The sequence below is a fragment of the Pristis pectinata genome, chromosome 25 (assembly GCF_009764475.1).
Source record: "Pristis pectinata isolate sPriPec2 chromosome 25, sPriPec2.1.pri, whole genome shotgun sequence".
Lineage (NCBI taxonomy): Eukaryota > Metazoa > Chordata > Chondrichthyes > Rhinopristiformes > Pristidae > Pristis > Pristis pectinata.
The window spans coordinates 2,724,943-2,739,800 of NC_067429.1; the positions used below are offsets into that span (position 1 = coordinate 2,724,943).

Consider the following 14,858-nt stretch of genomic DNA (forward strand, 5'->3'; position numbering starts at 1 on the left):
ACAAAGGCTGCTAGTCAACTGAAGATGTATAAAGCTGACGGGAGTGAGCGCTGGACGGGCAGATGGAGGCTGTGGAGAGGGTACAGAAGATGTTCACCAGGATGCTGCCTGGATTAGAGGGCAGTTGCTGTAAGGAGAGGTTGGACAAACTCGGGTTGTTTTCTCTGGAGTGTTGGAGGCTGAGGGGAGACCTGATAGAAGTTTATAAGATTATAAGATGCAGAGAGATATTGATGCTTTTCCCCAGGGTCAAAATGTCTAATAGTACAGGGCATGAATTTAAGGTGAGAGGGGGTAAATTCAAAGGAGATGTTCAGGGCAGGACTTTTTTTACACAGAGAGTGGTGGGTGCCTGGCACGGGCTGCCAGGGGTGGTGGTGGAGGCAGATACGATAGAGGCGTTTAAGAGGCTCTTATATAGGCACATGAATGTGCAGAGAATGGAGGGAGATGGACATTGTGTGGGCAGAAGGGACTACTTTACTTAGGCATTTAATTACTAGTTTAATTAGTTTGGCACAACATGGTGGGCCAAAGGGTCTGTTCCTGTTCGATGTTCAAATTGGGATGCTGTCGAATTCTGGCCGAATAGTGTCTTATTCCTAATTCCTCTCCCTTGTTTGCCAATCCATCTTCACGTGTTAGAATTGTCAAAAGCAGCACTTTATCCAAACCTCATCTGCCTGTTATAACTCTGCACAAATTCCAGGCTGATACCATTAAAACAAACCACACACCATTGCTGTTTTGCCAGCATTGATACAGACCTATTACAGCTTCAGCACGAGCAGCAGGGACTGGAAGCTTCTGTTTGTTTACTTGGTCCTATGGTAATTCAGCTGGTCCTGAAATAATGCAGCGATCAGGAGGCGATGTGAGGTGGGGCCTTGAGAAAGGGGTGAGTCAGGACCTCGTGTGAGCAGTAACCACGATGTCAACCCTGGGATCAGACAACAGCCCTGCAATGACTCCCTGATATGTGATATTATTCATAATGTATCCCGTTTGTGGGTGTTTTATTTGGGTTTGGGGCTGGGACCAGCTGTTCCTCAGCTGCAGATAGCTGCCTGGTGGTTATGTGCTCACAGGAGAATGAATGATTTTGATATAATTTCTATTTCAATAACATCACAGCAGCTCCTGGAGCTGAGGGTTTGAAGATAATGCATCCAATGTACAATTGGCAGCAGGACGGGATATTTGGTAGAAAGAACAGAACCTGCCTCAGCTGTCCTCTGACCAATGAACTAAAATATAGACCCAGATCACAGTCCTGGAAATACTGGTGATTTCTTGATTAAGGTCTTTAATCAGGCTAGAGGGAGGTTTACTCTATATCTATCCCGCCCTGGGAGTGATGGGCCAGTGTAGAGGGGGATTTATTCTGTATCTAACCTGTGCTGTTCCTGTCTTGGGAGTGTGTGATGGGACAGTGTGGAGGGAGGGTAACTCTGAGTCTCACCCGTGTGGTCCCTGTCCTGGGAGCGAGTGACGGGACAGTGTAGAGGGAGGTTGACCGCGCGGAAGGCTGACGATACTGATGCATCTTTGAGACTGTTCCACATCACGATGAGCTGTCACCAATCCAATCTCGGTGACCTATTTCCTGTTGACTGACTTTGCACAAATGATTTTTGCAAATTACTTCAGGGCCAAGGGAAGGAATTTGCTTTCCTATAAATCATCCATTAGCAAAACTCTACAGCGTCAGGCGGAGGTTAATGATTGCACCAACATTGGCACGTTCCGCTGCGGCTGTGTGCCCGCAGTAAGCCTGGTGATGGGAGTGGTGAGCTGTACAGTACATGGACATCCCGAGAACTTTGAGTCCGGCTCGGTTCATGGTGAGAGTGGACAAGTTGACGTTATTGCAGATCAGTGAGGCAAGTAACAAGGAGGGAGCTTCAACCCAAACTCCCCTTAACTGAAGGCCGTCAACACCCAGCTTACAGCAGTAGCTTGTACAAACAGTTTATCAAATGTCATGCCCTATGGTACACTGGATACACACTCAATGTCCACTGCAGAGAGAAATCACTCTTGCTTTCCACAGGAATGTCATTCACTGCAGTAAAATATCCCAAAGCTCTTCAGTGAATGAAGTCAATACTGAAGCTTGGGAGGTGTGAGAACAGACCATCGGAAAATTGGACTCTGCTCCCTCGCGGAATGTGACGTTGCTGGCATTTATTGTCCATCCCTCATTGCCCCTGAGCTGAGCAGGCAGTTAAGGCATTGGTGGGGTCTGGAGCCACATGCGGTAAAGACGGCAGGTTTCCATCCCTGGACACACAGGGAGGTGGCAGCTGCTGGGAACCTGGAGCAGGAAATAAACTGCTGGGTGAAGTTAGCGGGTCAGGGAGCGTCTGTGGAGGGAGACGGGCAGCCAGTGTTTCGGGTTAACACCCTTCATCTGGACTGAGAGAGTCAAGGGGAGATGGCTGGGATAGAGGGGTGAGGGGGAGGGATGGGGCAAGGGGCTAGGTGGGTGCACAGGGAGGAGGGGAGGGTGGGGATAGCGACAGAGGCTGGGGGGTGATAGGCGGTGACACAGGGCTGCAGGTGGTGGGATTTCCCTCCCTGATGGACACTAGTGTAATTGGATGGGTTTTTACAGCAGATGGATAGTTTGATGTGGCTACTGTTGCCGAGACCAGCCTCCTGTGTTTATTTAATTACTTTAATTTGAATTCCCCAGCTGGTGGGGTTTGACTCGTCTCTGCATCAATGGTCCGGGGGTTATCAAAAGCTCTTCACAATATGTAGTGTCATCCTGGGGAGAGAGAGAGAGGCCGAGAGGATTTGGGAAGCAGGGGTATCTGAGGGCTGTAAACTGAGGAAGTGCAGGGCCAGAACCAGAGGTAGGGTTCAGAGCTGGAAGAGATGGGGGGTTGGGTTTGGGGGTGGGGTGGGGTGGGGGCAGTTGGGGGTGGGTTGGGGGGTGGAGGCAGTGGGGGGTGGTGTTTGGGGGGTTGGGAGCAGTGGTGGGGTGGGGTTTGGGGGGTGGGGTTGGGGCAGTGGGGGGTGGGTTGGGGGGTGGAGGCAGTGGGGGGTGGTGTTTGGGGGGGTGGGGTGGGGGCAGTGGGGGGTGGGTTGGGGGGTGGGGTAGGGGCAGTGGGGGTGGGGTGGGGGTGGGGGTTGGGGTGTGGGGGCAGTGGGGGGTGGGTTGGGGGGTGGAGGCAGTGGGGGGTGGTGTTTGGGGGGGTGGGGTAGGGGCAGTGGGGGTGGTGTTTGGGGGGTGGGGTGGGGTTTGGGGGGTGGGGTTGGGGCAGTGGGGGGTGGGTTGGGGGTGGAGGCAGTGGGGGGTGGTGTTTGGGGGGGTGGGGTGGGGGCAGTGGGGGGTGGGTTGGGGGGTGGGGGTTGGGGTGTGGGGGCAGTGGGGGTGGTGTTTGGGGGGTGGGGTTGGGGCAGTGGGGGGTGGGTTGGGGGGTGGAGGCAGTGGGGGGTGGTGTTTGGGGGGGTGGGGTGGGGGCAGTGGGGGGTGGATTGGGGGGTGGGGGTTGGGGTGTGGGGGCAGTGGGGGTGGTGTTTGGGGGGTGGGGTGGGGTTTGGGGGGTGGGGTTGGGGCAGTGGGGGGTGGGTTGGGGGGTGGAGGCAGTGGGGGGTGGTGTTTGGGGGAGGTGGGGTGGGGGCAGTGGGGGGTGGGTTGGGGGGTGGAGTCCAGGAAGGGTTTGAAAGCAAGGTTACAAATATTGGACAGATCTCCCCAAAGACCTGGGGAGAACTGATTATTTATGAGAGGCAGTCAGAGTGTATTTCCCAGAGTGAAAATGTCACATATTTAGAGGGTGCAGCTTTATGGTGAGGGTTGGGGGTGGGGGGGGGAAGTTGGAAGGAGAATTATGAGGCAAGTTTTTTTACACAGAGAGTGGTGGGTGCCTGGAACGGTCTGCCAGGGCTGGTGGTGGAGGCAGATAAGAAAACGAATGCATTTAGACAGACACAGAAACAGGCAGGAAATGGAGGGATGGGGACTACATGCAGGCAGAGGGGATTAATGTAAATTGGGATCATGGTCAGCACAGACATGGTGGGCCGAAGGGCCTGTTCCTGCGCTGTACTGTTCTGTGATTCTAAAAGTTAATTTTCAGTGCCAGAGAGGTTGTTTTGCAGTCACTCACTGCCGCAACTTTCACTGGAATAGTCAACTCCTACGTTTCTGGTGAGTTCAGTATTTCGTCGGTAAGTACAACAACTTCAAAGCACTTTTGTTTGGTTCCCCGTCGCGACTTTGCACCGGGGCTGCCCCACCGAGTTGCCCGTGAAGTTTCAGTCCGATTCTCTTCCTGAGAACAGACCTCACAGAAGTTTCAGTGTTGGTTCTGGTGAGGGTTTGGAGCCAACGTTTTCGAGGTCGGTGCGCGTTAATGAGTTGGGTGCAGACTGCAGTATCCGGGTGCAATAAACTGTGCACACAGCCACCAGTCAGACGTTGGAGACTTCTTTCAGTTCGCCGTGCATGGGCAGTCAGAGGTTGCAGACACTCTGTCTCCAGTCAGTGAGGACTTTCAGTTAATGCACAACTTTCTCTGTACAATCTGTTGTTCCAGGGTGAAACCTCCGTGTGTTTGGACCGTAAAATCTAAGGGCAGTTATGTAAACAGTCTCTGGTGGGAACTCAGTTGCCCTTTTGTCATTGGAGATTGGAATTTGTTAAACAGTAGTGAGGTTGCTTTAACATGATTTGTCGGTGTAACAATGACTGCGGCTGGCGGAACGCCACACACAAACTGCGGGAGCAACTCAGCGGGTCAGGCAGCATCTGTGGAGGGAAATGAACAGTCGACGTATCGGGTCGAGACCCTTCATCTGGAATGAGAGTTGAGGGGAGATAGCCGGTAGGAAGAGGTGGGGGTGGGGGCGGGAGGGGTGGAGCAAGAGTTGGCAGGTGATAGGAGGATCCAGGTGAGGAAGGGGGTGATGGGCAGATGGGGGAGGGTGGGGATGGCGACAGAGGCTGGGACGTGAGAGATTGAGGAAACACAGGGCTGCAGATGGTGGGATCTGATAGGGGAGGAAGGTGGAGCCTGGAAGCAAATAAGGGAGGTGGGGAGGGCAGATGGTAACAGTGGGGGGAGGGGACCTAGTGGGAGGGGTGTGTGGGTGGAGGAGGGGGGAAGAGACAGGGTGATGGGGTCTGGGGTGGGTGTAGGAGGGACTGGGGAGCTCAGGAGGAGAGAGAAAAGGGGACAGAAGGTGAGCAGTATCTCCCCTCTAACTTTCAGTCCAGGTGAAGGGTCTCGACCCAAAACGTCGACTGTCCATTTCCTTCCTCAGATGCTGCCTGACATCTTGTGTGTTGCTGCACTTTATTTTGGGTCGGTCACCAGCTCCACTAAGAGAGCCGAGACTCGGGATGACTCTCCCCACTGGTGACCCTCTGCGTGCGGTGCACTTTGGGTGCCCGGTCTCTCTCCAGGTTGCGTCTGCTGGGAACTTGCTGCGTCAGTCTGTGGTGGGACATCAGAATGATGGATCTCCCATTGGTGGGGATTGAGACCTGCCCATTCCAGTGCCTGGAGATGAAACAGCTCTATCAGCCTGCCGTAATGTGTAAATTAATGTTTCATTAAAGTTTTACTTCCTACTTGAGACTTCAGAGAAGCAGCAACATCTGTCAGTGGTCCCTCACCCAACGGGGAATGAGTTTCCTCTGCAGAATGGATCTGTTGGGGAGATGTTGCTCACTCTGTTCTGAGGCAGCCTCTCCGACTGGCTGCCACTCTGAACCAGCTCGTGGGTGGACTCCCTCCCACCCCAGAGACCCGGGCAGGAAGGTCGAGGCTGGTCCTCTGGGTGGGACTGAGGGAATGCTGCACTGTTGGAGGGTCCACCAGAACCAGTGTCAAGTTCCTGCCCTCCAGAGGAGGTGCAAGATCCCACTGCCACTATTTTGAAGGTGAACAGGGAGTTCTCCCTCTCCCCGGTCTCCTCCAGTGAATGTTTAGCTTTTAGCTAAAAAACAAAATGTTCATTACGTCATTGGGATCTGACTGTGAGGATTCATCTGCTAACTTTCCTGCAATTCAGAAGCACTCATTGGTCGAGAAGAATTGGAACATATAGAGGTTGTGAACGGTGCTATACAAATGCAGGTTTTGCTGTTCAACTGATGGCGGAACAGTATGGTTTGTCAAGGGGATTGAACTTCCGCAGCCGAGAGAGAGGGGACAGGGCAGGGACTGACCTGAGCCCAGTGAGGCTGGTAACCCTGGCTGGATTTAATCACTGGAGATTTCACCACACAGAGTCCCACAGCGCAGAAACAGGCCCTTCGGCCCAACTGGTCCATGCTGACCAAGCTTCCCATCTACCTCAATGCCCTCACTATCCCAGCCAATGAAAGAGCCTTGTTCAACCTTCAACTCACCAAACCCACTCCAGCCCACAGGCACACACAGACACACACAGACACACACACACACACACACACACACACGCACACACTCACACACAGACACACACACACACACAAACACAAACACACACACAAATACACACACTCACACACAGACACAAACACACTCACACACATGGACACACACATACACAGACACACACACACAGATGCACACACACACACACACAAACACAGACAGACAGACAGAGACACACGGGCACACACAGACAGGCACACACACACAGACACGTGCCAACACACACACACACACACACGCACACACACATGCGCACACACCCTGTCAGCACTGGACGATTGTGGAAAACAAAACAAAAATCTGCAGATGCTGGAAAACTAGAACAAAACCAGGAAATATAGGAAACACTCAGCAGGCCAGGCAACATCTGTGGGGACAGAACCAGAGCCAATGTCTCAGGTCAGAGACCCCGTTTCTCTTCCCACAGACACGGACTGACCTGCTGAGTATTTCCAGCACCTTCTGGTTCTGTTTTAGCACGGGGCGATTCTGTGGGGGAAGAGGGTGTTTGGTGAATGTGGGAGCAGGAGGAGGGGCTCCCTTTGTGTCACAAAGCAGCGATAACACTAACTCTGACACTGCTGAAGCACATCTTTATTGATTGAGGGAGAGTGAATGGTGGGTGATGTCTGTCCCCAGCCCGTCTTCAGCTGGGCTGTGTTTACTAGACAGGTGTCACACACCTTCAGTCTGGAGAGAGAGGGTCAACAGAAACTTCCTTATGCCAACGATCTGCTTCCAAGGTCACCTCCTCCCTTGTAGGGTTTGGAGAATCACTGGTTCGAGGGGTTGGAGGATCACTGACTGCTGGAAAAGAGAGTAAGACAGAAATAATGACGTCCTGGCAAACCATGGCGATGCATTCCCTCACACTGCACCCTAGTGGAACCTTAAATAGACCTCTTGATGCACTGTGTGTCTTGGATCTTGCTCAGATTTAGTGACCGGAGTGATCCTACCCTGGGCTCCGCTGATCTCCATCCCTCACCCTCTCCTGGCACTGTGTAAGAGGACTTCATCCCACATTTTGATCAGGGCTGTTTCTTAACTCCAGTTTGAGTCCTGAGTATCCTGGCCCTGTAGAACAGCATCTCCCCAGACCAACACCATCGCCCAGACCCAACTTCATCATACCCAGACCAACACCATCATTCCCAGACCAACTCCATTATTCCAAGTTCTTGCATTTTTCACCTGAGTCCTGCCTTCCACAGTGTTCTTGAGGTCAGAATTCTGGTTGCCCATGGTGTGATGAAGTCTCCATGACATTGAATCTCCTCTTGAAGCCGGGAGCTGGTCTGAATTTCTATCCTCGTCATGACTGCTGCCTCTCTGGCCCTGTCCAGCACCGACACAAAGCCCCTCCCTGCATTTAAAAACTGACCTCCCACCAGGGCATTTCTTTTCCTGAGTTACATTGTACCACGTCTACAGCGCTGCAACAGGTCATTCTACCCCTTGCTACCTGCTGGTGTTTCCAGCCCACGTCCAATCTATTCTGGACCCCTCGTACCTCTCCACCTATCCATCACCTCCTCCCTCAATCCTTTTTCCCTCCGTGTGTTTGTCCACCTTCCTCAGAGATCCACCTCTTCATCTCCATCCGTCCCTGTGGGAGTGAGTCCCACATTCCCCAGCTGTCCAGGGAATGGTCTGAGCTCCCCACTGGATTTATCAGTGACTGCTTGATATCAATGGCCCTGGTTCTGGAGCCCACAGAGGAAGCTTTAGCTTGTCAAATCCTCTTCATCAGGTTAAAGCCCTCTCTTGGGTCACCCTTCAGCCTCCTCTCCTCTTGATAAAGGAGACCTAACCCTTCCTGCCCTCTCAGATGGGTTCAGACTCTTGTTCTCTTCATGATCTTATGTACACAAGGCCGATTCCCAGCAATCCCCCACACAATCCCCCTCCCAACCTCAACCCCTATCCCAACTCCAAATCTCCATCCGTCACTCAACCCCCACCCCCAACTCCAGTCCTCCATCCCCAAACTCAACGCTAGGTTCCAAACTCAGCCCAACTTCCAACCCTCCCACCCCATCAAAGGATCCCCAGTCCCCACCCCCAAAACTAATCTCCAAAACTTCAGCCCATTTATACTGTACAACAAAAACAACTCAGAATGAGCCGGATTTTCTGATTTGAGAATACTGACCAATCCTTCAAATATCATAGGCAGCCATCAGATAATCCTTTGGTACTATCCCGATGATACCTTGCAGTTCCCCAACCCACCATCCGAAGGGGTTGTAGTCCTGAAAGGAAAGGATAAAAACATCACTTTCTGATTAAGGTCCCTCTGTCACTGAGCCACAAAGTCATGGGTGCAAGTCCCACCCCAGGAACGTGAGCAAGCAGCCCAGGCCACTCCTGGTGAGTTGCCCAAGGGAGTGGTTCTGTCAGAAGTCCTGGGCTACGGATGGGACAAGGTTCCCCTTGCCCTCCCAGGTGGGTGGAACAGATCACAGCTGTCTGGGAAGAAGAGCAGTAGAGTTCATCACATTGGCTGGGCTGAGATTTATCCTTCCACTGACACAAAATCGGTTAGTTGCTTGTGGGATCATGCTGTGCACAGACTGTCTGTCATGTCTGTCGGCCTCACACCCCTTGGAGCTTCCTGAGACCAGCACAGGTGCTTTATTACTGCACAGCCACTCTTTGCAACAAAGGGGTACCTCAGAAACCATCCAGCGGCCCCCAGCGATACTTCCCACCTGTGGGCTACTACTTTGTGCTTCTGGTTTGGAAGCTTAAAACGAACACTTCTTCCACAAGCAGCATGAAAAGATTGAGAGCACGTATCACCAGGGCAGCTTCTGTCCTGCTGTTATCAGACACTCGAACGACCTCCTGTACACTAACCAATGAACTCTTGATCTCTCAATCTACCTCGTCGTGACCCTTGCACTTTATTTGTTGACCTGCACTGCACTTTCTCTGTAACTGTAACACTATGTTCTGTATTCTGTTCTTGTCTTCCCTTTCATACTGCCTCTATGTACATATGTACGGCATGAGCTATCTCGATGGCACGCAGACAAAAGCTTTTCACTGTGTCTCGGTACATGTGTCTCGATACATCATGGAAACCAGCCTCCCCTCCATGGACTCTGTCACTGCCTCGGTAAAGCAGCCAACATAATCAAAGATCCCACCCATCATGGACATTCTCTCTTCTCCCTCCTCCTATCGGGCAGAAGATTCAAAAGCCTGAAAGCACGTACCGCCAGGCTCAAGGACAGCTTCTATCCTGCTGTTATAAGCCTATTGAACAGTCCCCTAGTACGATAAGATGGACTCTTGGCCTCACAATCTACCTTGTTATGACCTTGCACCTTATTGCCTGCCTGCACTGTGCTTTCTCTGTAACTGTAACACTTTATTCTGCATTCTGTTGTTCTTTCCCTAGCACTACCTCGATGCACTATTGTAATTAACTGATCTGTTTGAACGGTGCACAAGACAAGTTTTTCACTGTACCTCGGTATATGTGACAATAATAAACCAATTACCATTAATGCTTCAATAGATTGGCTGTAAAAGAAAAAACAGAACCAGAAAATGTATGTACATTCTTTTCCCCAGAGTTGGAACTTTGCGAATAAGTATCTAGGACAGAGAGGAACGGGCAGATTGCTGCAGAGTTTGGGGCCATGTTCTCTGGCAGACTGCCAGGATCCAGCTCTGTGTCGTGGCAACAGTCTCACGACAGGGAAATGGAGAGCAGTAAAGCCTTAAAGCTCGCCTTCGGACTATTTATCCTGGTCCTGGCACTGAGCAGTGCAGATGCTGGCTAATTACACTAAATGTGTAATATCCCGAACTCAGCTGGGGAATTGTGATCAGTGTGTCAGCTTCTGTGGGTCTGCTGCCTGCTCCTCTCCCACTTGTCCCCTCTGCTCTCCCAGCTTTGTGCTGTCATTGTAGGGGGACGTTAATGGGAGGCTCCCTGGGTGAAGCATTGACAGCGTCCAAAGCCCCCTGGTCTCTGAGCTTCACTGCCTGGGTAACGGGGAGGAGCGCATCACCTGCAAGTCGATCGCAGCGCGGTCCAGACTCCTCAGGAAATTACGCTGTCAAAGTGCCTCAGAGTTGAAGTGGCAGGTTGCTAAGTGACTGTTTCCAGGTACCCCAGTGTGGCCAAACTTCCCTGACCAGTTGCCAGGAGTGAATGGCTGATAGATTTTTTTTGCTGATGCTTTTATCTGTTGCCTTTTGCTACTCTGTCTGTTTACAAGCTGGCTTAAAGATCTTGACAACACAGCAGGGTTCCCTCATCCATCAACCTTTAACCAGAGCACACCCTACACATGATGTATGAAAAGAGGAACACTATGAATCAAAAGAGCCAGAGCATTATGAAGGCTTACTGCTGTTATTATGACTTACTGATAACATAACCATATTTTACATCAAGCACAACAGTGCCATTGATAGAACCCAAGCTGTATCCTGCAATAACACCGTGTTAATGGACATTAGCACTGACAGTGAAGGTACTTACATTCTTTTGTGCTGGAATGTTAGCAGCTTATTTGGTCACCACCCCCTCCTTCCCCCCCACCCACCCACCCACACCCCCGCCCAACCTCCAACCTATTCCCACATCCAATTAGAACTGCAGCTCACATTCACTTATTTCAAATGTCGTGATATTCTCAGACTCAAGGATTTCAGGGATGAAATAATGGCAAAACAATGTGTTCACCGTCTTCACAACAACATCTGGAGTGTGCGATCAAACACAGGAATCAGGGTCAGTGATTTCCTGCCCTTCACACACTCCTCTGTCTTGGAACCGTTCCACAGTAAATAATCCGCAGAAATCACTGCATTGCTGAGAACTTCTGATATTTAACAATCTTTCTCACTGTAAGGTACCGAGGAAACGTTCCACTCTTGTATGTGATTGAGCCTTTAATGCTGTGCTGAGCCACTATATTTTCTCAACAACCTCTCTGGTCCTACACACTAATTTTACACATGTAGACTGTCATCCCCACATTGAAACATTTGAAAGGCCAGTGGACCTTAAAAGAATTTCTTAATTTTAGTATTTATTTTTCTCGGTTACTTTATGGGTACTTGATAATCAGCATGGAAATTGTGGGCCGAAGGGCCTGTTCCTGAGCTGTCGACTCCATGTCTCTCTGACTTCATAAATCATAAAATAACAATTAGAAGGAATGCATAATGTTTAATTTGTTTGAAAAGTTAATTAAAAGTTGTGCTGTTGCCTTTTTCATTCCGATTGGACAAGCAGCCTTGTTGACAACATCACCAGGGCTCAAAGGCAAAGACTTGCAAACAGCAGCAAGTTCTGTCACTTCAGTCCTGACAGCTGTATCATGGCCATTCACACAGGAGAGAGAGGGAGGGAGAGGAAGAGAGGGGGAGGGGGAGAGAGAGGGACAGGGAGGGAGAGCAAGAGGGAGGAAGGGGGAGAAAGAGAGAGGAGGAGAGGGAGAGAGAGGTGGAGGGAGGGAGGGGGAGAGGGAGATGAAAACTTGAAGAGAAGGACATCCTGCTCTCGCCCCAAACGTTCTGTCTCTACATTTAAGGCCATGTCTCTCCAGGGACATGTAACTGGATTGAAGGCCCTTGTATAAATGTTGCAATGACTGAGATTTCCACAAGAAGCCCTGAGGAACTAGGTGAACTGGAACAGTCTCTTGTCTTCAGACAAACCGCCTTTGCCTACAAAAACAGCCCGAGCTGATGTTGTTAAACCTGCAATATACGAGGGGCTGTGCCTTCTTGTCTGCCTGAAGTCAACAGAACTGAATTTTAGACCATAGTAGAACACTCAGCCACCACCACATGGTGCTTTCAGTGTGACTGACTGCCGATGAAGTTTTAGCTATTTATTTTTAAAATATTCAATATTACCAATAGCCTAAGAGGTTTTATAACTTCCTAGGGAGTTTCTGTGCAGTAGATCAGGGGTTTACAGAGGACACGACATGGTTACATACAATAATCAGTCATTGTCAGGGAAGGTAAGAGATCTTTCTTACAGCACAGAAATAAGGCATTCGGCTCCACTAGTCTCCACTACATACGCCTCCCCTTGTCTCAGCCCCACCTCCTCCTGTTCCTCACACGCTCACCAGCTTTGCTTCTCTACTGTTCACCATGATCCTTCCCTATTGGAGCCAGTCCCACATTGACCCTGCTTCCCAATGAAAGGAATTTCTCCTCAACTGCTTAATGGATTTTACAGTGAGGGTCTTATATCTGTAACTATTTTACATTAATGACGCAGAGTCTGTGTTCCCTCTGAGGCCGGGCGCTGTGTGTTTTGGGGCCCTGTTTGACATGCTGCACTGTGTGGGTGAAGTTTCCCTCTGCCTGGCCGCACGTACCAACCACAACTCAAAGTGAGCAGCCAGCACTGCGTCAGTGCAGAAATTTTTAATTTCCCACATCGGCTGTTTAGCTGGCTCTCTGAGACACAAAGCTTCGCTGATTTATTCAACTCATTTTGCTCGAATCCTCACATCTCACCGGCACAGAGACTTTTACCAGTTTGTTAATCTGGGGCCAGACTCAGGGCCAGGCTGTCAGCAAGTGTGGTCAGAGTGTTAACTTCGAGCTCTCTTCCAAACATGAACTGTGGAGATCGATGAGGTACGACCCACGCAAATCCAGAGCTTACCCCAATGAAATGTTTGACTGAAACAGCACCAATCTCCCATAATCTCTCTGCTGCTGGTTGAGCCCTGGTAGTGACATTTTTCCCAAAAATCTGTCCGAGGATTACCAAAACTGTTGTGAATATGGTGGCGATTACAGTTCCTGGATGGAATCCAGAGGTTAAGACTGTTCATCTACAGCTCAAAATCAACACCTCCCCCACCCCCCGCCACCTTATGGAATTTAAATTGAAGTAAATGAACGTGCTTTGAATGAAAGTTGTCAGCAATGGTGGCCATGAAATTTCCCAACTACTGTCTCACTCACGACAAGTAGAGTGGAGGGAAGCTGCCTTCCTTACCCAGTGTGGTCTATATGTGACTCCTGCCCCACTAACGTTGTTGACTCTTACCTGACCCTTGGATGGCTTCAGTGAACCATTCACTTCAGGGGTGATTCAGGATGGACAACAAACACTGGCTAACTTTGCAGCAGCATTTACGTCCTCTGAACAAACCCTGCCTTCCAAAACTAGCAACTTTGCTGCAGTGCCTCGATTTGAAGATTCACATCCAAGTGCTCGAGTTACCCCACTGCCTCCCTTCTCTGCACCACCAATCTCAGAGATGTCTGAGTGCCACTCTTTCAGATCTCTTGATCATCCCTCAGATCCTTCATGTCATCAGTGCCATCCATGCCTTTGGCTGTCGTGACTCTGAGCTCCAGAGTTCCCTCCCGGACCTGCTCCTCCATCCCACCACCCAGCCTGACACCTCAAACCATGGTTGACATGGTTTCTTTGGCAAGGTCCCCTTGGTGTTTTACTGGAACACAGAACAACAAACAGTACAGCACAGGAACAGGCCCTTCGGCCCACAATGATGTGCTGAACTAATTAAGTTAATGACACCTAATCCCTTCTGCCTGCACATGGTCTATATCTCTCCATTCCCCGCACATTCATGTGCCTATCTAAGAGCATCTTGAATGCCTCTATCGTATCTGCCTCCACCCCCATCCCTGGCAGCGCTTTCCAGGCGCCCGCCACTCTCTGTGTAAAAAACCTGCCCCGCACATCTCCTTTGAACTTACCCCTCTCACCTTAAATGCATGCCCTCTTGTATTATACATTTCGACCCTGGGAAAAAGATACCGGCTGTCTACTCTATCTCTGCCTCTCATGATCTTACAAACTTCTGTGAGGTCTCCCCTCAGCCTCCGCTGCTCCAGAGAAAACAACTCAAGTTTGCCCAACCTCTCCTTATAGCACATGCCCTCTAATCCAGGCAACATCCTGGTGAACCTCTTCTGTACCCTCTCCACAGCGTCACATCCTTCCCGTAATGGGGCGACCAGAATTGAATGCAATACTCCAGATGCGGCCTAACCAGAGTTTTATAAAGCTGCAACATAACTTCCTGACTCTTGAACTCAGTGCCTCAACTAATAAAGGCAAACGTGCTGTACCCTATCAACCTGTGCGGCCACTTTCAGGGGGCTATGGATGTGGACCCCATGTTAAAGGTCCTTGTCAATACCCAGTGTTGTAGCTGGGCAGTGAGATGAACCCGGGCACTTTATCGAGCACTGGAACCCCACCACAACAAGGAAGAGGATATTCAGCCCCCTGAACCTGATGCAAGCTTTTATTCCATCTACTGCCATCTGCCTCCATAACCCTAAATCCCTCTGCCGAACAAAAATCCATCAACCTCAATTTTAAAACTTTCATGTGACCCTCTTTATATTGTTGGGGGGACTGGGTGTCAGGCTTTGCAGATTGAC

The 14,858-nt window shown here is 50.5% G+C and overlaps 1 protein-coding gene across 2 annotated transcripts in view; it reads right to left on the minus strand.

Annotated features, from left to right (window-relative positions):
* Positions 1 to 7,010: 7,010 nt before the first annotated feature.
* Positions 7,011 to 14,858, minus strand: part of skap1 (src kinase associated phosphoprotein 1) — a 336,434-nt gene continuing 328,586 nt past the window's right edge. Inside the window, exons 12-13 of one of the 2 annotated variants that reach the window (XM_052038694.1) lie at positions 8,593 to 8,692; positions 7,011 to 7,244 (exon numbers count right to left, since the gene is read on the minus strand). In XM_052038694.1, the coding sequence (XP_051894654.1) occupies positions 8,600 to 8,692 (93 nt within the window). In that variant the 3' untranslated portion in view covers positions 7,011 to 7,244; positions 8,593 to 8,599. The remainder of the gene's footprint in view (positions 7,245 to 8,592; positions 8,693 to 14,858) is intronic. The other variant, XM_052038696.1, reaches the window with a different exon arrangement.